This window comes from Plectropomus leopardus, chromosome 8 (genome assembly GCF_008729295.1).
Source record: "Plectropomus leopardus isolate mb chromosome 8, YSFRI_Pleo_2.0, whole genome shotgun sequence".
Classification (NCBI taxonomy): domain Eukaryota; kingdom Metazoa; phylum Chordata; class Actinopteri; order Perciformes; family Serranidae; genus Plectropomus; species Plectropomus leopardus.
In genome coordinates, this window is record NC_056470.1 from 22,835,724 (window position 1) to 22,859,767 (window position 24,044).

The 24,044-nt window shown below is 38.8% G+C and overlaps 1 protein-coding gene across 1 annotated transcript in view; it reads right to left on the reverse strand.

Moving 5' to 3' along the window:
- Nucleotides 1-4,396: 4,396 nt before the first annotated feature.
- The window catches only part of LOC121946458 (dedicator of cytokinesis protein 3-like), a 61,180-nt gene continuing 41,532 nt past the window's right edge, over nt 4,397-24,044 (reverse strand). The window contains exons 33-54 of the mRNA XM_042491021.1: nt 23,592-23,677; nt 23,450-23,476; nt 23,248-23,343; nt 23,096-23,156; nt 22,900-22,993; nt 19,158-19,306; nt 16,095-16,181; nt 15,770-15,874; nt 14,736-14,877; nt 14,061-14,227; nt 11,324-11,410; nt 10,964-11,143; nt 10,786-10,869; nt 10,188-10,304; nt 9,837-9,958; nt 8,907-9,042; nt 8,489-8,570; nt 8,091-8,206; nt 7,162-7,246; nt 6,952-7,074; nt 6,706-6,788; nt 4,397-5,497 (exon numbers count right to left, since the gene is read on the reverse strand). Coding sequence (XP_042346955.1) covers nt 4,889-5,497; nt 6,706-6,788; nt 6,952-7,074; nt 7,162-7,246; nt 8,091-8,206; nt 8,489-8,570; nt 8,907-9,042; nt 9,837-9,958; nt 10,188-10,304; nt 10,786-10,869; nt 10,964-11,143; nt 11,324-11,410; nt 14,061-14,227; nt 14,736-14,877; nt 15,770-15,874; nt 16,095-16,181; nt 19,158-19,306; nt 22,900-22,993; nt 23,096-23,156; nt 23,248-23,343; nt 23,450-23,476; nt 23,592-23,677 — 2,838 coding nt within the window. The 3' untranslated portion in view covers nt 4,397-4,888. The remainder of the gene's footprint in view (nt 5,498-6,705; nt 6,789-6,951; nt 7,075-7,161; nt 7,247-8,090; nt 8,207-8,488; nt 8,571-8,906; nt 9,043-9,836; nt 9,959-10,187; nt 10,305-10,785; nt 10,870-10,963; nt 11,144-11,323; nt 11,411-14,060; nt 14,228-14,735; nt 14,878-15,769; nt 15,875-16,094; nt 16,182-19,157; nt 19,307-22,899; nt 22,994-23,095; nt 23,157-23,247; nt 23,344-23,449; nt 23,477-23,591; nt 23,678-24,044) is intronic.

Below are 24,044 nucleotides of genomic sequence, written 5' to 3' on the forward strand. Positions count from 1 at the left end.
GTGCTCTTGTGCCCCAAACAATAACTGCAGAATGAGACAGTGCAACCCCTGAAGAGGGGGAGAGCTCTGCCTGCATGCCAAGCATCACGCTGACATGCATGTGAGTGTGCACAAACAAAAACAGACCCAGTATGGTGAGCACATTACTGAATTCACTCACTGTAAGTCCCTTAAGACGGAAAACAGTGACACTTTAAGACAGAGGAGTTTGTGAAGTGAAAAAAAATGAGCTACAGTGACGCTGTAAAAAAAGAAGTCAGTATCTGCATCAGCATGCACCACAGCATCACCATTCTCCAGAGAGGCAGCTAGGATCCTTTCATCCTAACTCTTCTCCTTTTTTTTTCTGTGACTGCATCATGGATATGCAAGACACGAAGAGTGCACAGTCCTCATTGTTACCAAAGACGTTTTAGAGGCAAACAGACACACAGCCCACGCACACAACTTCAGTGTTATTCAGCTGAAGTCCAGCAAGCGCCAAGGCTAAAAAACGACACAAAGGAGCCTTGAAATTTTTGATTTTCTCTTCTGATCTTTTGGCATGAAAGGCCTTTTCTATCCTTATCTATCTATCTGTCTATCAATCTAGATTAGATTATTTCTAACAATCCTACAAGAACTCTTAATGGGTCACTTGTGCCACCTGTAGGCCACACATCACTACTCATTACTGTGAGAGATATCCTCGAAGCAAATCTGTGTTCGTGTTATCTGAAGAAGGACTCGCTCATACAAGCTGACATTTATGTATAACACAGACCACCAAGTTATTTTTTCTTTCTATGGACGGGTAAAACTTCTCTTTAACTCTTGTATTGTTATATACTTACATATATATATATATATCAAAGAGAAAGACACGCTGCATTTGATTATCAAAGTAAGACGTTAGTGACAGTGTGAAGCTTGAGCTGGTGAGAGCAGGGACTTTAGCTGTCACTGCAACTGAAGAGTTTGTCTTTTCTTCTTTTTTCTGGTGTGGACCCAAGGGTTGTGTGACAAGCAGTTACCTACACACACACACACACACACACACACACACACTTCAAGTACACTAGTAGGGAAATGCATCTCAGTGCATTTAGACAAGCATACTAGAGGTACTTGTACTTTAGAGAGAGAGGAAAAAGAGGGAAATATTGTACTTTTTACTCCACTACACTATTGAGTGAGAGTGAGGCAGCCGGCAGTAGCAAAACAGCAATGTAACCACTCTGGGCATTTTTTCACTGTCATTGTAGGCCTAAGTCCACTATGTGCTTGTTCTTTTTGTCCACTGACAGGCTCAGATTATTATGGAAATGACCCTACAGAGATAGACCTTTTTGTTCAAGAGCACAATCTTATTTGATTTACCAGAAACTGGCCAAAATCACATTATTTTCTTATTTAAATAAAGAGTAATCTGAGCACGTATAGAGAACGCACAATAACAGCCAACTGGGTCAATTAAACATTTATTTCAGGGTTGGTGATCGTTGAAACCGCGGGAATGTGATCAAAGTTCACAGATCACAGTTTTTATGAGTCAAATTTGTTTCAACTGACTTTGAATAAAGTGTGTTTTATGATGAAAAAAAAAAAGATTATTTAAATGGTGTCTCATGGGTTTGCCTATACCAATTTCAGGGATGTTTCATGTTAAACAAAAAGGATTTTACTCTTAAACAAAAGCTTTATCTCTGTATGGATCCTTTTTCTAAACTTGTCTGACACAAAGAATAATAATCTGAGCCTGTCAAAAAAAAAAGCTCTTTTAGTGGACGTAAGCTGACAGTGCAAACATGCCCCGAATGGTTACATCTTGTTTAATATTGGACCAATTTCTGTTTTTCCCAACAGCCGCTTAGACACAAAAACATCTGAAAATAGGGTCCAGGTTTAAAATTCCAAGTTTACCCTTTAATGCATCCATAAAAATATTGGTGCATAAACACATAAGCATTTATATTTATATTATCATATTATAGGTAGTCATGTTTCTGGTCACCAGATGAATGTAAGTCCAACATGCAGACTCCTTTAGCTCTGTTTTGGTCTCTATCTGACTGTTTAACTGCAAATGCTTCACAATGATCACCAGCTGGTTGCCAGCTGTTTCTGTCTGCTGTTTGGTGCTGAGCAGGTACTGAGGAGTGTGTTTTTAGATTTAATTTTTTTTTTTTTTTTAAAGAAAAACAGCTACCTGCTGCAGAAGGAAAACAGTGAGAGCAGTTAGAATGAACTAATACAATGAAGTTGTGGCTGGACTGATTAACAATGAGCTAAAACTCACTCCACAGCTCAATAAATCTGAGGGAACTGCAGATTCAGGTGATAATTCTCTGTAGGCTCATGTCTTCAAATAATCTCTTTCAGACTTAATTGGATTGATATTTATCATTATATAAACTATAGCAAGTCCCTCCATCACTGGAAGCACACACATACACTCACAAATCAGTACAAGCATCAAAAACACCATTTTGGTGTCTGCTTGTGTTTTCATGACACACAGCGCCCTCTCCTGTCCACTCGACATACTGCTCCACCAATCACAGCACAGCAAAGCGAGAGAGGAAGAGTTAGAGCTGATAAAAGATTGTCTTTAATGTTTGGCATCGTTAATGAATTCCATACCACAGCAGTTATGGGAGTAGGAAAACCACTTTTACAACCAAACACTGTTTGATCATGCTAACACCATATGTACAGGAAAGCACATTGAAAAGTGTATAAAGTATTTATATGAGAAGACTCAAAGTCAAGAACGGTGGAGACAGCCACAGTCTAATGGATTTGTCCTTTTTCAAACACTGATTATAGATATTTATCAATTACATTGATCTCTGGAGTACATGTATATACACAAAACAACGATAAACCTTTTTGGGGCGTCTGCAATAATTCTCAAAAATATTTCACAATACTGCTGTATGTACAATAACAGAATTTACATTGAAAAATTCTATTGTACCCATATTTTGAGTATCACGTCAGTCATCCTCAGCGCCACCAGGCTCACAGGAGATACTCACATATTGTATAACCTCAGGCTCGTCTCCATACACAGTACAGCAGCTGATGCGGTACCTGGGCCTTCTGTCTCGGTACGGTTTCTGAAATATGTTCACACAACTGATGATCTCACATACAAAAATAGATGTTGTCTAGTCAGCTGACAACTTGATGTACAGTAACACAAAGCATCCACCTGCAAAAAAATAAAATAAATAAATAAAACAACCAGGAAAACAAGTTATTGTTAAAATATTAGCTATATCCTTCCAACTCACTTCATCGCGATAAACAGCGCTGTTCCCCTGCCCAACAAAAAGTAAACCCCCCTCTCTCTCTCAGTCAGCGTCCTTCTGAAACACTCGTTAGTTTTCGCACAGCTGAAGGTGATCGAGGAAGAGCCGCAGGCAGAATAAGAAATATTAGCGCTACAAACCAAACAACAACCTGAAACCAAAGCGGGACGAAACCATACAAAACATCACTAGGTAGATATCTTTTTTTGTTTTTGTTTTTTTCTTTCCTTCAGGGAGCGTATAGTGAACAGAATGAAAAGGAGAGCGGCTGTCGCTAAATGAGCTTCTCACGGTCCGGATGAGAGGTCAAACTGCATTTGAGTGCACTTAAGGCAGGTAGGCGATTCCAACGCTGTCCGAGTGGGCTCCTCGACTGGCCACTCAGTGGGTGGGGGTCTAGACAGTGTCATCAGACGCAACGCAATGCCACCGCAGCTGTCCAGGTTCAGCCCTCACTGCTTAACGTGGTCTGACAACCATACAGAGAAGGAAAAAGATGGAGGGAGAAAGAGAGAGAGAGAGAGGATGGTGTTCAGAGTCCAGCAGGTGGTTTGAGGTGTGGAGAGAGTTCTCGTCCCATCCTGTCTTCATTCACCGGGAACATTAAACATGACAGGTGTGGGGACCCGTCTGTCAGTGTCCTCAGTGTCCCCTCTCCGTCCTCTCGAGATATCTTTGTCACACAAAAGAGACAAATAGACTTCTTCAACAGAGACTGAACTTAAAGCACTTGAACAAAAACCAGCATTGCAGCTTGTGCAATACAAATAGAACATCTCATCTGAATACATTCACGTAGGTTTCCATACGCAGCGGTACGGACGGGAAATCCACTGAAGTTCATGTCCCTTGAGATGCCGGTCCAAGAGGAGAGCTGCAAGTCCAACCTCAGAGACCTGCGATCCATGACAGCAACACCTATCAGAGTGCGCCATTTGATATGATTCACTATTAAGGAGCACTTAACAGTGTTTTGAAAAACATAATGGACATAAGCCTTTGAAAACACTATAATGTATTTTGTATTATGTATTTATTTATCAAAATAAGAATTCATATATATGAAGCATTTAAAGCAGAGAAGTCACTTTACTGTGAGTAATAACTTTCGATCGTTGTCTCGTGTTGTGAAAATGCCATGAAAAGCAAAATTAAGGGAGTTCAGAGCTTAAACTGCACCTGGGATCATGTTGGTGATGATCACGGTTGTCATATTTCACAAAACTGTTGTTGTATTATTCATCAAATGAAAAAACATGCTCACAGACGAGTTGTACAATTGTGTACAATCAATATCAATTTCAGAACAAAGTTAGTCTGTCGTACTGTTCAACAGATAAATTTCTTTTAATTATATCTAGGAGGCCACACGGAGCAGTGACGGCAGTTGTGCCTCGTGATGTGGATTCATCGAGGTTCACTCCCTCGTTTCTTTCCTTCATGTGCACTGATATTAAAACACAGAGCGAGGAGGGTCGACAGTACACACGCCACAAGACTCTTCCTGTTAGTGCTCCTTTAACTCAGTACAAATGAAGGGAAGAACAAAAGGAGAAAAAAGCTCTAACTGAAATTTAGCTGGAGCCTCCTCATCACTGGGTCTCCTCGTGCTCCTCGCTGATGCACTGCTCCCAGGGGTGTTTTCCCTGATCCTCCCGGTGGCCGTGAGGGGAGTGGAAGATCCTGCGGGGCAGCGGGATGGGCTGAGGCTGCAGCTCCTCCTCGGGGATGCAGCCCTCTCTCAGGTAGGGTTTAGGCGGCACGGCTGGAGGCTGAGGCCGGCGATACGGGATGTGGTGAGGGCCATGAGTGGGAGCGTGGTGGTGAGGCGGCGGCCCGTGGGAGTGGCTGTCCATCCCAGGGTGGGCATGGGCGTGAGGATGTGGGTGGTTGTGCGGGTGTGAGGCGGGGCTGCGGTAATGGAAGGGGCGGACCGGGTCCACAGAGTCGATCTCAGGTCCGCCGTAGTGGATGTGCAGGTAGGGAGAGGCCAGGTACTCGTCAGGCGGGGACCACAGATGGCTGGGGAGAGGCTCCAAGGCGTCGTTCCTGATGGGGCCAGGGTCTGGATACTGACCTCCGAAGTTGCTCTCACTCAGAGAAGAAACGCCGCTGCTGGCGCTGCCTGACAGAGTGGAGTTACTGCCACCCAACGCTGACTGAGGACTAGTGGGGGAGCCGGGGATCGGGTGGAGAGGAGACTGGCGGGACAAAGAGTCAAAGAGATAGTGGGTGTCATGGGTGCATTTCTCAGTATGGAACAGCAGCCCTTTCTACACTGAGACCGCGTTATAAGGGCGCTACTAAGTCCCTACTTTATGCCATCTTTGCATTTTTACACAGAACCAAACAACGGTGGCATCTTGCTGCTCCAGTGTGTGATTTTAAAAAGCATCCAACATTTTGGAACCAGAAAAGGCATGACGTGATGTTTACACAACATCAGCCTCTCGTGTGATATAAAACATGTCAGCATAACATGGCAATAATGATCATTCACCGTCTCTGTCACATGACTGCTGATCTTGTCCTCTGCTTTGAGGGTAGAAATCTCATTGTTTTCCAAATTTGCAGACATTTAAGGCCGCTGGTCTTCTTTAAGTTAGCTGCTAAGTGCTGCTGGCTGCTTTTTAAATGTCCCATGGTGGGTCACACACAGAACATCAAGACGTCACACCTGTTCTGTCCATGGTCCCGTCCTGCTGGCTGTCCTACTTATAAAGACATAGCTGTTAATACTTCCCGTGGCACCTCAAAAGTGAGACAACTCCCTCGTACTTTTTATACAGAATGGCGAGGTGGCATTACAGTGAAATGTTCCCGCCTTCAACAGGCAGTGTAAAAGGGGCTAGAGTGTCCAGTGTTGTCACTGACGCTGCCTTCATGTTGTCAGAAATACTGGAAATACAAGTGGCAATTAAATGAGGATAGAGTCAAGTACTTCATCATTTTGACTGAGAATGTCCATATTTCAGACACTGAGGTTCTTGAATATGACTTTGTAATTATGACTTGACTACTGGAGTGAAACAAATACTGTGTCTACTCTCAATCACCAGGCACCACAATGGACTGCAAGTGAAGACAATGTGTGGGAGTTAACAACTTGGTGAATAGGAGCTTCTGTGAAGGCAGGGTTACCATGACAAAAGGCTGCAAATGTCATTTGGAAACTTAAAAATGCATCTTCCAAAGCTAAGATCTTAACTCATCATCATATCTACATAAAGTATTTATATGAATGTAAATAAAGAGAAATAAGAGAAGAATGAAAAGGAAAATGCAGGAAGGTGAGGAGGAAGAAAAACAAAAATTTGCAACAAAGCTCTTTGTGTTTGATATTTTATACGTTATTAAGTCAGAATTCTGTTGTCAGGACTCTGTATAATATTTCTCTATAGGGCTGTACCTTTCGAAGTGAACGGACAGGCAGGGCAGGGGGAGGATCGCTGTTCTGGTGGTGAAACGCATCACAGTGCATCAGGAAGTGTCCTGCAAAATGAAATTGTTAATGGTTTCATGTAAAGGTCTTAAATGGTCTTAAAAATCTAGTCTACATAACATAAGATCATTGGGTTTTTTTATGATAACAGTTGGACCAATTAGCTACAATTGCAAGCAAAAAGTGCATTTGTGAAGTAAAAGGAGAAAGTACCAGGTGGGAAGGACCTGGGTGGGACAGGGGGCATGATTACTCCTCCAGTAGAAGCCGGCATGTAGGACACCTGCTCCCTGTTCTCTCCGTCCAGGCTCCAGCTGCTGGGAGCGTTAGGAAACACTGGAAACAGAACAAATCAACACATCAACAAACACTGTGACACATATCAGGTAAAAAACTCATTTGAGCCTGTTTGTGTCCTGTTACCTTTCTCTGGTAGATTCATGTGAGGATCAGTACACGGCTTACATGGGCTGACTTGCTGAAGTAAGGCACGCTGCATGTGGTTGTTCTGTAAAAAAGAAACAAAACCATTTTGCTTTTGTGTTCCTTTTGTTTAAAAGGTGGGGCTAAAAATAAAAAAAAAAACAAAACAAACAATTTCAGGTGTAAGTCTATTCAGTGTTCCAAAGTGCAGGACTAAAACCTTTTAGTTTTAAATCTCCAGACTGCTGGATCAGTCAGCAGCTGAAAGTGTTAAAATCTTTAAACGTAAACTTCAAACCTACTTATACTGCCAGGCTTTTGATTAAGAATGGTTTATAGACATTATTTACAATATTTTTTACATCATTTGTATTGTATTTATGTTGTATTGTTATTTTATTGTGATTAATATTATAAATGAATGTTATTATTCCTCTCATGGATTCCTCTTATGTTTTATCTACCTTTTAGTCTAGCTCTTATTTAACTATTTTATTATTATTATTACTTTTATTATTATTATTAGTATAGCTTTTACATTTATCATATTGTATTTTATTCTAATCATTTCTAGTCTTGTTTTGTCTTTTTTAGCTATTTTATCTAGTTTTTTAATCTACTCTATAATTCACTCTGTTTTACCTCTATAACTGCTATTACAGCTTTTACATGCTTTTTATTACATTTTCATCATTATTATCATCTTGTGCGCATTGCATCTCAAATTATTAAATTGCTTTGTCTTTTTTGTTGTTTTTATGGTCTACATTTGTTTTGTTTTATTACGAGATTGTCAGTCATCTGTAAAGCACTTTAAACTGTGCTAAATTATGCAGGCGCTTTACAAATAAAGTTTGATTAATTTTTAATTATACTACACACATTTTGCATCTGGTATGTTTTTCACAGTGATGTACCATCTGTCCTACCTGTCCATTCTCTGCCATGTTGTAGTACATGGTGTTGCTGGCTCTCTCACGATGAGACGGCAACAGTATCATCACTTCCCGGTTGTGTTTGGCCTTATCAGGCAGAGACGGAGAGCCTGGACGGAAAAAAGATGTGAAGAATTCACTATTTCTGTCTGCAGCAGCCTCACTATACATCACAGAGATGTCTTGTTCAGAAAAATGCAGCTGTTTTATGTCTCACTACCTTCTTTACATACTTTATGAGACATCTCTAAATATATATTCTCTGATTCTTAAGCATCTTTGATTAATAAAACCCATAAACCCATAAACATATATAACATTCAGATATAGATATTTTGGTGCAGTATACAGTAATGATCATTTCAGTTTGTGTATGTGACTTTCTTACGCACCTCTGGCACTCGAGGGAGCCGAGTTAATAATCTGAGAAGAGTTCGAGCGGATTGAACTCAGGCTGGAGGAGGAGGGGCTCGGCTGCAAAACAAAACATATTTTAAATATAACAAAAAAAAAGACAGGAAAAAGCACTGCTTTAAAAAAAGAAAGTTGCTGTATTTTGTGTATTTGGCTTTTATATTTGATCTAAACTAATGACGTTCATGTGCACTAAAACAGCAGCATTAAAATGGAGTTCAAGTTCCAGTATCAATGCTGATACTTGTAATCATACAAGTATCACATTATGCTTTCAATTCTTACATCATTCATGTGAGTTAATTTGCAACACAAATTAATACCTTTTTCAATGCATTCATGCCAACGTATTCTTTTCTTCTCATCTTTTTAAAAAAAAAAAAAATCAAGCCTCACCTGCATGTGTAATGCCTCCTCGGGATGCTCCCCCATCAAGCCGTCTGTCATGATGACAAGGTTTCCTGCCTCACTTGATGTGTGAGAGGACAGGGAGGAGGACGAGTGACGGATCGAACCCTGAAGGTTAAGAGGGCTGCAGGACAAAGACATTGTGATGCACATTTTGAGGAGGAGAGGACATTTTAGTGGTTACATACGGGGTTATGTATATGTATATTAAAAGTTTAGTTCATACTGAAATATGGGTTGGCTTTAGATTTTAATTTAAACTGGAGGAAGTGTGTTTTAATGTGCAATACACACATTGTATGAGCCTGAATGGCGAGGTGGGGCTGCAACTGTAACTGGGAGCTGCATATTCTCCCCTCGGCATTTGCCCGATGGAAACTCTAGAGTCAAGGTATTTATTTGTATGAAAACAATAAATATAGCCATTCATTATCTTTCTAAAAATCGTTATAATTGATGTGGGTGGTGAAGTCAATATCCCAACTATAACAACAGTGGCAAACAATATCGTTGCGATCACTTTCTGCCACAGCTAAAACAGAATCCATTCACAGGCCGTCACAGCCGGAGAGTGCGGCTTGTGCCTGACGCCACCGTTTACAGAATGTTATTGCTCTTCAGCGCGGAAGTTTATATCGTTATCTATATAGTTAGACAAGTCTTTAGTCCTTTGATGTGATGACCTCTTGCCCAAATGTATGCTGGGATTGACAGGCTTTGGCCCCAGGTGACCCTGAACAGGATGATTAGTTTGGGAAATGGTGTCATTAGAAAGCTTACTCTTAGATTTAACATTCTTTAAAGCCTGATCACACTTTTCTTTGGGCTGGGATTAAAGATGGAGCACAATTTGGCTTGTGTGTGTGTGTGTGTGTGTGTGTGTGTGTGTGTGTGTGTGTGTGTGTGTTTCTGGCTGACCTGTGTCTGTGTATGAGGCGGACACTCTCAGGGCTCATGTGGCTGTGGGAGGAGAGGATGCCTCTGGGAGAGTTGACCCCTTGGCAGCCTGCAGGGCCAAATCGATCCACTCCGGGCACACCCTGCTGGGACCCAACCATATACTGCTCTGAATATTTATACTGCTCACACACGCATTTAAACACTTTTTACATAAAAACACAAAACCACACCCAAAGTGCTGCATCACACTCACGGATGAATGAAAACAAACTCTGCAAAAACAACAATGTGCCTGTTTGTTAGCAAGAATAAAGATGAACATAGAACAGAAAACTTAGAAAAAAATTAGCCACATGTGTGACGACTCACATGGTGTAAACCCGTTCTCATCATGTGGAACTGGTCTACAAGCTTTTTGTGCAGCGGACGCATCTCTGGATGCACCAGCTTCTCGTGAACAGCCAGCCCCACTCCCAGAATGTGCACCTGTTGGCAGGAAACCAGAAGAGGAAACGCATTGAGTATCTGTGCACCATTATCACATGACTGTGTTTAAAGTGTGTAAGATTTAGGGGGACATATTGGTAGAAATGAAATATAAAATTACGAGTATGTTTTCTTTAGTGTATAATCACCTGAAAATAAGAAAAGTTGTGTTTTTCTTACGTTAGAAATAGCTATTTTAATCTATTTTATTGAGAGCGGGTCCCTTGTTTATGGTGACTGCTGAGTTTCACCTCCATGTTTCTACAGTAGCCCAGAACGGTCAAACCAAACACTGGCTCCAGTTATGGCCATTCGTGTTTTTGCATCGGCTACCATAGTAAGGAGCTCAAGGGCATGAGCCGGTAGAAGTTTTAGCTGGTTGCGATTTACCGCTACCAATGCCACCAAATCCCCCAAAATTTTACACACTTCACCTTTAAGTAAAAGTTACACATATAATGAGATTTAATCAGAGCCTGACCTGCTCCTGCATCAGATCCTTCAAATGTGTGATCCTCTCTGTGTCCTCTGGGTGACTGCTGATGTAGTCCTTATCAAAGAAGGCCTGTTGTAGGAGAGACGTCAAAAGATGGGCATCTCTCGCAACACAGATTCATCAATCAAAATAAATACATCCTCCCATTTATAACTATATCTACCTCCTGATATCTGGCGATGCCTCCGTTCACAGCAGCATCTATGACCCCATTTAGGCACATGCTGAGCGGGTTGATGTTGCCATGATGTTGTCTGTGTTGGTACTGGCTGATCAGAGTCCGCAGCTCCTGGGTTTTATTCTCCACCACATAAATGGCATTCTCCAGAGGGCTCACCTCCATCTGGAAATATAGATACACAAGATAAAAGGGGGGTGTTTGTGTATATAGCTTCATGTTGGTCAATCTAACATGAGAAGCACTTTTATCACGGTGAGGGAGCTTGAGAAAACTGTCTAGCGTCCCTCGAGATGCTGTATGTGCGGTATGAGATAATAGAGAATGAATGTTTGAGCTTCTAACCACTTCTCTCCTCTCCACCTCCGCCCAGCGGGAGATCCCAGGGAGAGGACGGGAGAGGATCAGGGTTGTTCTCTCAATCCACAGACTCTGTTAAAGCATAAAGAAGAAAAAAAGAGGTTATGCAATCTGCTATCATCCACATCTGACAACATCATGAAGGTCTAGTGTAGAACTGACTGTGTGTATGCAATAAAAAACAAGGCTAATATCTCAAACACAGTGTAGCATGTAGGTCAGTTCAGTAAAAATGAAAAAAAAAAGGTCCTGGTGTGTTTTAATTCCAAATTTAGGTTACTGTGTCAAAGGAAAGTACAGTATCATGCCAAGTCTCTTAGGCCCTGTTGGCTGCACTTGTATTAAATAACGGAGGATGAGGAGAGTAACAACAACAAAAAAAAGCTTGCAATACCATTAGGGCTCAAATATTGAACTGATTAAAGGAACGATAGCAAATAAATCATCAGAAACTGTGATCATCTGTTAGTCCAACACAAACTTTCTCTTCACAAGTCGCTACATAGAACTTATTACACACCAGAGAAACTTGGGAATACTGAAATGTCCTTTCTGTGCTGGTGATGCAAAAAACAAAAGGTAATTTATACCATATGTTTTGGTCCTGTTGTTAACATTTTGGAATTCTGTAACTGAAACTATATCAAGATGTTTGGATATTCATATTACAAAATCACCTTGAATATGGACCCTTGGAATGAATATCATAAAAAATATATGGATCCTGGTTTACAATCCACTGGAAATCTGATCACCCTCCCACATTATATCATTGGTTAAATTAATTGTCAAGCTACATCCCATTAGATAAAATCTACAACATAAGATGTGAAAGTCAGACATATGGCAACAGCATCTAAATTCACTGCAGGAAGGAGAGCTTTAGGTACCATTGGTTAATAATGTTGTGTTATACTGTATTTGTTGTTTGTGTATGTTAATCTTTAGATTTCCAGTACAAATTGTGATGTAATATGGCAAAACTTCCTTATTATTAAAATGTCTATCAAATCATGTAATGTAAATCTTTGAAAACACTTTTTATTTCTTTTTTTAAATTATTTTTATTTTTGTTTTGTTTTTGTTTGCCTTTTTTTAAAAATTGTATTTATTTTGTCTCTTATCAGTGACTGTTAAATTGTTTTTTTGTAGAGGAAAGTGGGCATAACTGTATAATGAATTGTAATATGTCTATCTCAGTAAAAGTAAATAATTTTTTTTTAAAAAAAAGATAATAATTTCTGAATGAAAGCATCCAAATCTGCTCTGTTACTCTGAATTAACAAGATTATTATATCAGAATTATGAGAAAAGTTTTAATGGAAAAAAAGTCAATATTATCATCAATAAAAAAATAAGAATTTACAAGATTACTATCTTGTTTATTAAGAGAAAATAAAGAGCAGATCTTTTTATTCAAGTGAATTATTAGTGAATTACACTTCTGTAGTCTACTTCTCAAAATGTAAAAAAAAAAAAAATGCTGCTTTCCTGTTTCCATATTATTGTAGTGTTGGACTGTTGTCTGGACAAAACAGAATTTCAGTTATTTTCAAAAACGTGAAAAATTCTAACAGGCTTTTTTCGTTGTTTTCTTACAAAAATTATTGATAAATGAATCGCGAATGAAAATAATCCTGAGCTACAGCCCTAAATACCATAAAAAAGTCCTTAATTAAATAAAGTCACTGCGGTTGATTGTTGTTTTTTTGTCTGTCTGGGATATTCATTCCCTTTGATGGTTATTTCCATGATGTTAATGTCGCTGACTTCTGTCATCATGATTCTGGAAACTTTTCCTCTTGCCACGTTACATCATTCTGCAGCATTTATGACTAATGCACCTGCAGTTCAGACAGGGACTGCTTTGAGTTACAATAATAAACACAGCTACACAAGAAAGTCTTATTTTAGTAAATAAAAATCTGTGGTGAAATAATCAAATAATCAGAGATGGACAGGAGACACAGTATTAAACATAGTACTTATTGTCCTGCTGAAGAGCATACTGTGAACTCTGAAAAAAAATGTATCTTTCGGACCTTCCTGTTTGTTTGCTGTCCCACAAGTACTCTCTCTCTTTCTCAATATTTCTCCTCTTTGTCTCAGGCTTATTTGTACTGTACCATCAGCCGGTCATCCTGGGACCTTTCTCGTTCTCTCTGGATCTTTGTCCTTCAAGAGAATCAGCTTCTCCTCTTTGTCTCTCTCTGTGTGCTTGTTTACGTTCTGTCTGTATGAACTGTGACTGAGTTTGTCTCTTGTGTGTTCATGGTGGAAAGGAGGAGATCATGTGGTGCAGGTTCTGTTTGACAATACCTGACGTTATCACAGATCCTTCTTCATATGTGTTTACATTATCTCTATAATTCTGTCATCCTGATTAACCATAGTGTAATTTTACTATGTTGTTCTATTCTGTACACACAACAGCTACTGCATGTTTGTCTATGTCGCTTTTCCTGAGATTTCTTCCATTTGTTTTCTCTATTCCAGTTTTTACTTATTCATATCTGTTGTGTCATACTAACTGTAAAGCCCCTCGAGACAAATTTGTGATATTGGGCTTTAGAAATAAAACTGACTTGACTTTATTACCTGAAAAACCTCTGCGTGACTCTAACTGCAGTTTTTTTAAATCTATTTCACGATTTTAACATCTGAATTCAGTAAAACAGTGAGGCAAAAACGGACTGAGAGTGGCACTGCTGGCTCACCGTACCCTGAACTCATTCTCGCGGTCCTTGGGCCCCTTGTGGAAAGGCCTGTCATAGTGGAAGCGGCTGACATTGTTTATGCGGTAGAAGCTCTTGATCCTCTCGGGCACACGCTCCAGCTGAGGCACATCAGAGATGTCTGACACTGGAGTCACCGCATAGATCTGCAAGTCTAGAAGCCAAGTGTCAAGGAAGTGACAGACAGACAGACAGACAGACAGACAGACAGACATGCATATTCACAGAGGAGGGAGAGCAGGAGGGATATTCAAAGGAAGTGCTTACAGAGAGAGTTCGCTCTCACTGTCTGATTCTGGAAACCAACCTCAACATACAATATTCCTATTTGATCTGTAATAACCTCAAATACATACATAAGCAATACACAACGGAAGTTGTGATCGAGCTAGAGGAAATTAATTCCCACTAATATTATCAATTTATCATTCAAGTTATTAATCAAGCAAAACGATATTCACTGGTTTCATCTTTTCAAATGTGAGGATTTACTTTTATAATATTAGAAATCAAATTTATTTGGCTTTAGACTTTCCGTAAGACAAAAATGCAACATTTTCCAGCCAAAAGTCTTCATAAAACAAACAAACAAACAAAAAAAACCCTACACAATAAAAAAAACCCAAATCTTTAGTTTTGGCTCTGTAGGCTGAGTAGGATACACTGAGCATCACTCTGCAGGATGGTGTCATCAGGTTGGTTGGGATGTTGCATGGCAATAGCTTGTGGAAATTCCCCCAGCATCCTTTGCTGGAAGTCCTCGAGCCGTTCATAGTCATAACCACGACAGACAAACTCCTTATTCTGCAGAAAAAGGAAGATTCATTCAACACTGAGTGAAATGCTGATGAGAAACTTTTACCAGAGTTCCTGCAGCTTAAGGTGAGTTATATTTGAGTGAGTTTTTTTAATGCCAATCAGAATAAAATTTAAGGCCAATTTTACAATAACCAAAACAGAAAAAAAGGACATGAACTGACATCAACTACGTAGGGTAAAGGGGAATTTTACTCATAACCTGACTTTTTTAATGGCATGATGGAGATGAGGTTATGACAGAACTTAGAAATATCTGCTGTTTGTTGGATGATTTTCTTGCTTCGTGTTTCTTATTCTTTACGTGGGATTTCACTTGATTTCCACGGTGCAAAGTTGGGCATCTTTTGTATGAAATACACAGAGCCTCGTATGCACTGAACCACAAATCACATCGTCATACATTTTTAATGCCTTTAATGTGAGAAATGAGGCACAGTCAAAAACAAATTTGACAACTAGGCCTGTTATTTTTATGCACAAAAAAATGTCAAAAATATGAGGAATTGGTTAAATAAGCCACTAAATGAGATAAAAGTATTTAGACAGTGTAGTGGAAACATTGTCTTATATTATAAAATGATGCAATAACAAGATAAATAGTTATTTATCGGGAGGCTGATGGATTACAGTGGTGAAATCTTACAGATAAAGTTCTGTTATACTTTGATATGATTTTCATAATAGCAATAGCTAGAGGGAAAATCCACATAGCTCTTGATTTTCAACATCAACTTCCCATCGTGGCTTTCTCTCTTGCTCATGTTGCTGTTGAAATTGTCTCCTGCTGAAGCATGACGGAGCAGAATAGCTGTCCACATCAGCAGAATCCTAACTGTGTCAGGAGAGACAAGATGAGGCGAGATTAGGGAAGTCTTACCCTGAGGAAGAAAGGAAACTTCCTGCCATAAAAGCCCATTCTGAAGAACTCGGGCTCAATCCTCTGTTGCTCGATGATGTTGTCATAGTACGCCGCCTCCATTTTCTGTCACAGAATAACAAACATGCAAGAGTCATGATGAATAATGATTTAATCACACACATTACTGAATCCTCTGCATTTCCTGATGAGTGTGGGTGTGCACAGGTAATTAGGACATTGTGTTTGACGCTATATGCACTCTGCACCACACTGGATGATAACAATGAAAGCTGAATATCTCACTTTACAGCATCACAGGGGAAGCACGCAAGACTTTACTCACCCGTATCCAGCTGAGGCTCTGATAATCATATAAAGTCTCGTACTGGAAAGCCAGCTCCCGGCAGAGAGAGATTCCATATTCCCAGCACTGCAAGGACAGATATAAATTAGATAATAAGAAGAAATCATTAAAGCTTTATTTATCATTTAAAATAAAGATAAATCATCACTGAAATGGCCCTGTGAGATTGGAAAACTCTGGAGGACCAGGTGAAAGTGGGAAAAAAATTAAGTTGTTGCACATACACAAATGTACTACTATGGGAAGAATCACAGAGACAGCTGACAAATTTATACAAAAACTTAATAAACATGAGAAGAATTTATCTGAGCATAGAGAGACACTGTCATTAAAAAGTACTGAAAAAACCTTCATAAGAGTTTACGAGACTCTTGTTTGCCTGCTTGCACTTTAAATTTCTCATTATATTTAACTTTATAAATTATTTTAGAAGCAAATTCATAAGTTTATGTTTTATGGGGAGGAATTCAGACGAAAAATTGTTTGCTGGATTTTATTCAGGTGAGGTGCTTTTTGGTTTGAATTTGTTTTTTCTTATGTAACACTATTAAATAGTTTAAGAAGGTGATGGAGACCAAGCAGGGGGGCTTCGGCGTTCTCTAGGCAGGTATGTTTTAAAAGGTATTTAATAAATGAAACTTTGGTTTACTTTTTACTTCTTCTTATTATATAATATTAACTGGCATTGGGAATTTTAGATCCATGTCTGCAATTGTAAAACTATTGGGGTTTTTTTGCATAAAACTTTCATAACTTTGATAGTAAAAAAAATCCTCACTTGGTACAAATAAAAAGAAATTGTTTTTAAACGGTGAAAAGTTTTTTTGTTGCTGTGAAATTTTAATATGTTTAATAGAGAAAAAAAAATCATGTTTAAAGGAGGAGAAACTTGCAGCTGTCACATCAAATATACAGTAATCTACTATATATAGAATTTCCAGATTAAATAGCAAGATTGAGGACATCTTTCATAAACTTATCTGAGTTTTCAAAATAAACAACTTCATCTTGGAGTCTAATGTTAGAATACTTATTCAGTATGCAGTAAAATGATGTGCTGTGTAGTACATAAATAGTTATATTTCTCAGTTTCTACTTGAATGTCCGACCATTTATTCACTGAGGTCACCACAATCAAAGTTACTATTTAAACACGCATAGATTTCTATTTGTCCAAGAGGAATATTAACATTTTTGAACTGCAGCAGGGACTCCACAGGTACACATCGGCTACTTTTCTTTTGTTCGTGAGCAACAATAAAAACTAGAGATGACAAAGAGTTGATGAAGGAGGCCACTTTTATTTCCTCCTCAGCTGCTCCCAGAGTCCAGAGGGCATTGTCCTCTCCAAAGCACAGAGACTAGTCAACTAATTTAATTTTGTGGATGAATACCAGCCAGGGAGGAGTGATTCGTGGGAGCAAATCACATTTGAGCAGACATCTGACCCCAACTGAGCAGCACTGTGGTGTGGGCGAAGGCTGCAGGTCTGGATTCATATTATATGATATTCAGAGTTTCCTGTAGTGCAGAAAACTCTTTCGTGATATATGCAGAAGCAAAGGCAATTAGATGTTGCTGTTTTAAAAATCCACAGTTTTGTTTAAGCTCTCGACACCACAGAGAGGATGTTGCTTCAACTGTAAAACCTGAGGTGGAAACCGCATTTATGAAAGTGCAGTACTGGTGTACTTACTTGAGTATTTCCATTTTAAACTACTTTATACTTCTATTTCTTAACATCCTGCTATAGTTAAGATTCTATATATAAAACATATGTTCAGCTTATAAAATAATGATGCATTTTTAAATATTTAACTACCCAACAGTATGAAAAATAGTTCAAATTGGCTAATGTTGTTACACATTATTGTACATTTAACTTGTTGATACTTGTTTTATTATCATGCTCTGTAAGGTGACCTTGGGTGTTTGAAGGGCACCTATTTAATAAGGTGAAACAATAATAATAATAAATGTATGGGTAATCTAATAAATTTAGCAGCTATATTTTGCCATATGTTTACATTTAATATAGCAGTTTATGTTTTAGCAATACTGCTGTACATGTTTTGATATAAAACATGATAAAAACAAAATAAAAACAAAAAAGACAGAAAGATTATTGTAAAAGAAATAATACTTGAGTCTGTTTCATATCCAGTGTTAATGAGGGCAAAATTTAATTATGTTTGGGAACAGCTGCACTGCAGAGGAGAACAAACAGCCAGTTCAACGCTGTTAAAAAACTTAAACTCTAAATAAAACAAAAAAGTTATAAAACTAAGCTGATTTAATCATGGTGTGACTTATCCAGTAGAAACCTGCCAGACATACCGCTCCATCACAATAAAGGAATATTTCAACCCCCAAAATGATCATTGTATGTCAATTACTCACAGCGTGTTATATTAAAATGTAAAGAAGACTTTTCTCACATGCCTCCACAGTGATCTGAGTATCCAAATATAGAGAAAATTCTTAGAGCAAGGGGAATTGCAGCCCTTTCTGAGGGAAAACTGAACTAAAATTTAAAATGATCTTTGCTCTCTTCAAAGCCAAACCCCACAGACATTAACAGTAATTTTACCTCGCTGAATAAGGGAGCTGCTGGTCTACAGCTGCCTCGATCAGATAGTTTCTTTTATCGTGTGACTTTTGCATTTAAAAGGGTTAGTTCAGATTCAGCTAAATAATACTTGGATAATACTGCGTGAGTTGTGTGAGTTTGTAAACTGATGTTTTAATTTAATTTTGTTGTTAAATGTGGCACCCCTTGACTTCAATTTGCAAAAATCTACTCCGATTTTTGATTCGATGTTCACCAGAGGCAAGCAAGAAAAACAAAGTTTTCTTGATGAATTTAATGTAACACACGCTGAGTGCGTGATATACAAATAGTCATTTGGGAGGCGAGATATTGCTTTAACTTGGCCTTGCCTCTGTTTTCACGTTCCACTGTGTGAGCCTCAGTTGCAGTACACACTTGTTTAAAGTCAGTCAACACTGTAGTGAGATATAAAGCTATAAAAATTCACTCGCCTTGCCCTTGTTGAAGTAGTGCAGGATTTTACGACTCAGGTTCTCCTTGCGCTGCCACTCGCTCTGACAAGGGTAGTGAAGGAAATCCCTCAGGGGCCGGTCCTCCCACTGCAGCAGCTCCCAGTACAGCAGCAGAGTGAACGCTGCCTCTGTTGTCGAGGGGGTAACAGGTCAAAGGTCATCAGAGTAAAAGTGCATTGTCTGCTATCTGGTGACACTACAGATGTTGTCTGGCTACAGTGATGAACTGTTATCTTTGTGGGTCCAGTTTAAGAAAGCAGATGACGAATGACACAGAGAGCTGTCAGTAGCACAAAGCACAAGTTCCCCGGGGCACGGCGAGTGTGTTTTGGTATATTGGTGGCCAGAGGCGTAAAGTGCAATGAAATCATATCAGTTGCTCTCATCAGGATTCTGTGAAATTGTCACACCAAAAATTGTATAGTAAATACAGGGTTATTTTATTTTGCATTTCTACATAGTTCCTAATTCAAATTTGTTATTTTAAGACATTTTATTTATTTTTTTGTGATATCAGTTTTACAATACTGTTACATATGAGATACTTGTGAATATGGGACATACCATAAAGGTGAAAAAAATAAATGAGTAGACTATAAAGTCAGTGGAAATTGTTGTTTACACTGTAAAGGATATTTTACTTTATTGTTGGGTGACTAAATTAGTGTAAATCAGAACTGACATATACAAACACAATATTGGTGATTCATGGCTGTCACATTGAAGTAGTTTGTTAGATATCTGACTTTCTTGACTGAAAAAACTGCAAAATAAATGAATAAATAAAAACATACAAATATATTATATTATTATTATTATTATTATTATTATATTATTATTATTATTATTATTATAATATTATTGGCTAATAATAAGACTAATAAACTAGAGCTGGATTTACTTCTTTGTTTTATGGGAAAATATTTTTTTTGTTTCTCAAAACAAATCAAGCAATTTGATTACATCACTTTGACCTTTAGAAAATGTGATGGCCATTTTTTACTATTGTCTCACATTTTACAGATCAATCGAAAAGATAATTGATCATGAATAAAATCGTTAGTTGCAGCTCTACAAAACAATAGAATAACATGAATTAATTGTATTCTAAGTTTAAAACCAAAGACAAGTGACACCTCTCTCTGTTGAATTTACATATTTGAAGACAAGAAAATTTTTTAGTCAGTGATTCACACAATAACCACATGTGCAATCACAGCCAACTCTGCAGAACATTAAAATGTGTTTCAATTATCCTGCCAGCTGCCTGTTGTTTGTTTTACGTAAATGATGAATAAGGTTGTATTTAATTAGTCATATTTGGCTACATTTACACGCACACAATAAAGCCACCACTGCCAATAATGTGAGTAAAGCAAGAACACTTAAGCCATTTACACCATTACATAAAGTGACAAATTCCCCTGATTTCCTGTTTACATGAGTGAGAGTGCCATAACCAGACCTTATTAAAAACTACTATAAACCCCTTCCAAATAACCAATTTAGCCTTTTTCTAATATAGAATAGATTAACGTAATATAAATCCCTGAATCACAAGAAGCATAAAAGAGGCCAGTGCTCAGACTCAGTGGAGACCGTCAAGCAATACTTAAATGTCTTCATGTTAAACCACCTGCACATATTTATCTGTATCTCTTCCTGACATTTAGCCCGTCTATCCAGCCTGTCAAGGTTGTCTCTCCTCTCTAGTGTGATCTATGCTTTTATCATACCATATTCCTATCTATTATATTCCTTATCTATGGCTGAACAGGGAATCCAGTCTGCTGTGGTGGAGTGTCACCAGTTTTCATGAGATAATGCTGCCAGTGTGCCTCTTTTAATTGTTAAGGACAGACCTGCTGCACCTATTTCCATTAGCTACTCCTGAAAAAAATCCAGAGCTGAAACTATCACCTAACAGGCCCCTGCACATTCACACCTTTCTAGTTACTCTCGCTAATTAAATATCTGCTCTGGTTAAACAGCTGTTGATATCAGGCCGTTAAAGGGCCGATACCAGCAGCTTCAGAGATCCTCAGGAATGAGTCCCGAAACCCCGAAATTAGTTAGCATTTTAGCATCTCTGGTTCCCTCGTCTCAAAGTCAAAGGGTTTCTTTCAGTGGGATTTTGGTTAGATGCCTAAAATAAGGTCTGAGGTTAACACAAGACTTTCAAGTTTTCCTCTACGACATAAAATACGTCAGTAAATACCCAACTCACCAACTCTGAAGTAATTATCTGGTAACAAGTGGCTAAATGAGACTACTAGATCATCACGCTGAACTGTGCTGAACATGGCTTTACGGCCTCTTTGTGGTAGCCACGTTAAATCATGCGACAGTGGTGAAGTTTGTTATAGCCAGGCATTAGCTTATTGTTTTCTACAGTGATCCAAAATCCAATGGAAAATCCCACAGGCTTTTTGACGAGGGAACCAGGGCAACGCTAACTTCTGCATCAGCCTACAGAAAAATGTCATCCCTGGTGTCATAGATTTAGTTAGATAAAGTTAGAGGGGGCCTGCCACACCTAATAGCTTCAGAAGGTCATTATCAGGCCATTAAATGGCTGTTTATGTTTATTGCTGGGCAAATTCTCGTAGTCGTAACGATTATGACGGTAACAAAGGAGGTAATCAGTTGAGTGAGATAGTCTGCCCCAGGCAGGAGGAAGGGGAGGTGATGGATGTCCAGGAGTGTGGAGTTTGTGTCCCGTGTGAAACCAAAAATTGACTTTTTGAATTGAGATGACTTATTTTTACTAGAGATGTTTTCCTAAACTTAACCGGGTACTTTTGTTTGGTTTGACATAATGCAAGTGAAACGAATTCCCAACTAAACTGATATTGTTTCACAACGTTATTTATGGTTCAAACCCAGCAGTAGGTGTGGCAAGGCCCTTCTAACCCATATCTCCAGTTGTATGAGACTAAAAACCACAGAAAATGGGCATTTATCGTGCTAATTACAATCTGAATCCGGTGGATGGAGGTTTGCTGGGCAGTATGGGAGATCATCGGGCTCCATGTGCTGATAGTAATCATAATGACTAATGATGGAGTTGTACCTATAAACAGCATGAGCTAGCACATCTTGCAGTCTAAAAACAGCAGTGCACAGAGTTGTAGCTTAGACATCTTCTTATAATTTATCGCTGTTACTGTCACTCACTACAGCCAAACAGCATAGCTCCCTCTCCGTTGTTTTAAACATTTTGACATGTAGTTATAAAACAAGGATACAAATAATTACTATTTTCTGAATTAAAAGGTCAGTCCCACCCTTTCCTTCAAACTGGACTGAACTCTGCACAAAGCAAAAGAAACCGGTCGATACTACTACGGGAGTAATACATTTCACCCCATTCTTCACAGAAATAAATGAAAAGTGAAATACCATCTGATCACACCATGAGAAGATTTATAATCAGCTAAAACAAGTGAAACCACCTCCGTGGGTGGGCTGTGGCAATGCAGGGCCTTTAACCAAAAGACAAACTGCTATAATTCTGCTCTAAATATTGTTTAAATAATGTTTCTTCCTGTCGCCATTAAGCTTTTCAAAACTATGTCTGTTCAACTTCCTCTCCAGATAAAATTCCAATGAAAGGAGGGAAAGAGCACATGAAGAACAACAGGACACATGTAGAGGCAAAGGCCTTAAACTGTGCACCATAAAAAAACCCAAAAAACCAAAACAAAACAATATCTGTTACCTGTGAAGTCTTCTGCTTGGAGATGCAGGTCACACAGCTTGTGGATGTAGCGGATGTACATGTCCTCCTTGTTGACCTCTGATTTGTAGAAGTTCTGGGGTTGAATGTGAGAAAAAAAAGGATTAAAATCTTGTTCCATGTGTAAAGATATTCAAAAATGTGTTTCAGACTAAAAACACTGCCATGAATGCCTCACCATAAGGTTGACAGAACCACCAATTTTCTTGTTCTCCATCTCATCTCCTTTCATGCAGTCCCTAAAAATAAAAACATTTTTTTTCTTGTCATTTGTCTGCAGTTTCATCATAAACCATCAGTGTTTTTATGTGCAACTCTATTTCAGTGTACCTGTAGTCCAGTAATCGCTCCACAAGTCTTGTGACTGATGTGACAAATGAGATCCCAGTCTCTCTCCAGGTCTCCTGCTCTATCTTCTCCAGCAGGCTGCACAAAAATACAGAGATATTATTACTAAAGGTGACAAGCACAGGGAGGGAATAGATATGAATCAGTGTCTCTTAGTTTTAACTGTGAGGGCATTACACCTCACCTTGGATAGGGACCAAACAGCTGGGTCCTGCGGTGTGACAGTCGAACAACACAGAGAAACATGTTAGATGGAAACACTGAGAGAGCAGCATCATTCTGAGTATCACTCCAAAGGGCTCACTAAACACAGGTTTGATGCTTACAAAAGGCTGAAGAGCTCTCTGTGATTATCATCGCCTTTCCCATCCGACACCATGCTGTCCAGCTTATCCATCAGCTCTGCTTCCACCTACACACACACACACACACACACACACACACAAGGACATTCGGTGTGGATATCTTATGTGACAAAAAGCAGTCAAATTTTTATCAGAACTGCTGCAGCACACAATCTGTAGGGCTGCACTGAATGTCTTTTTCTTCTTTATTTTTTACAATGAAAGCTTCTATTGAGGTTTTCGAATAAAGGTTCAGATGTCTGTTGTCATATTTTATGACATCACTACCAGGGGACGTGTCTGCCTTCATATTTAGAACATGTGCATTTCTCCCCCACGAAATAAAACCATCAAAGTTGCCGAGAAATGTGAAAAAAGTGAAAATTTTGTTTTTAAAAAGCTAAATACAAAAATATGGATTGAAGCAGAATAGTT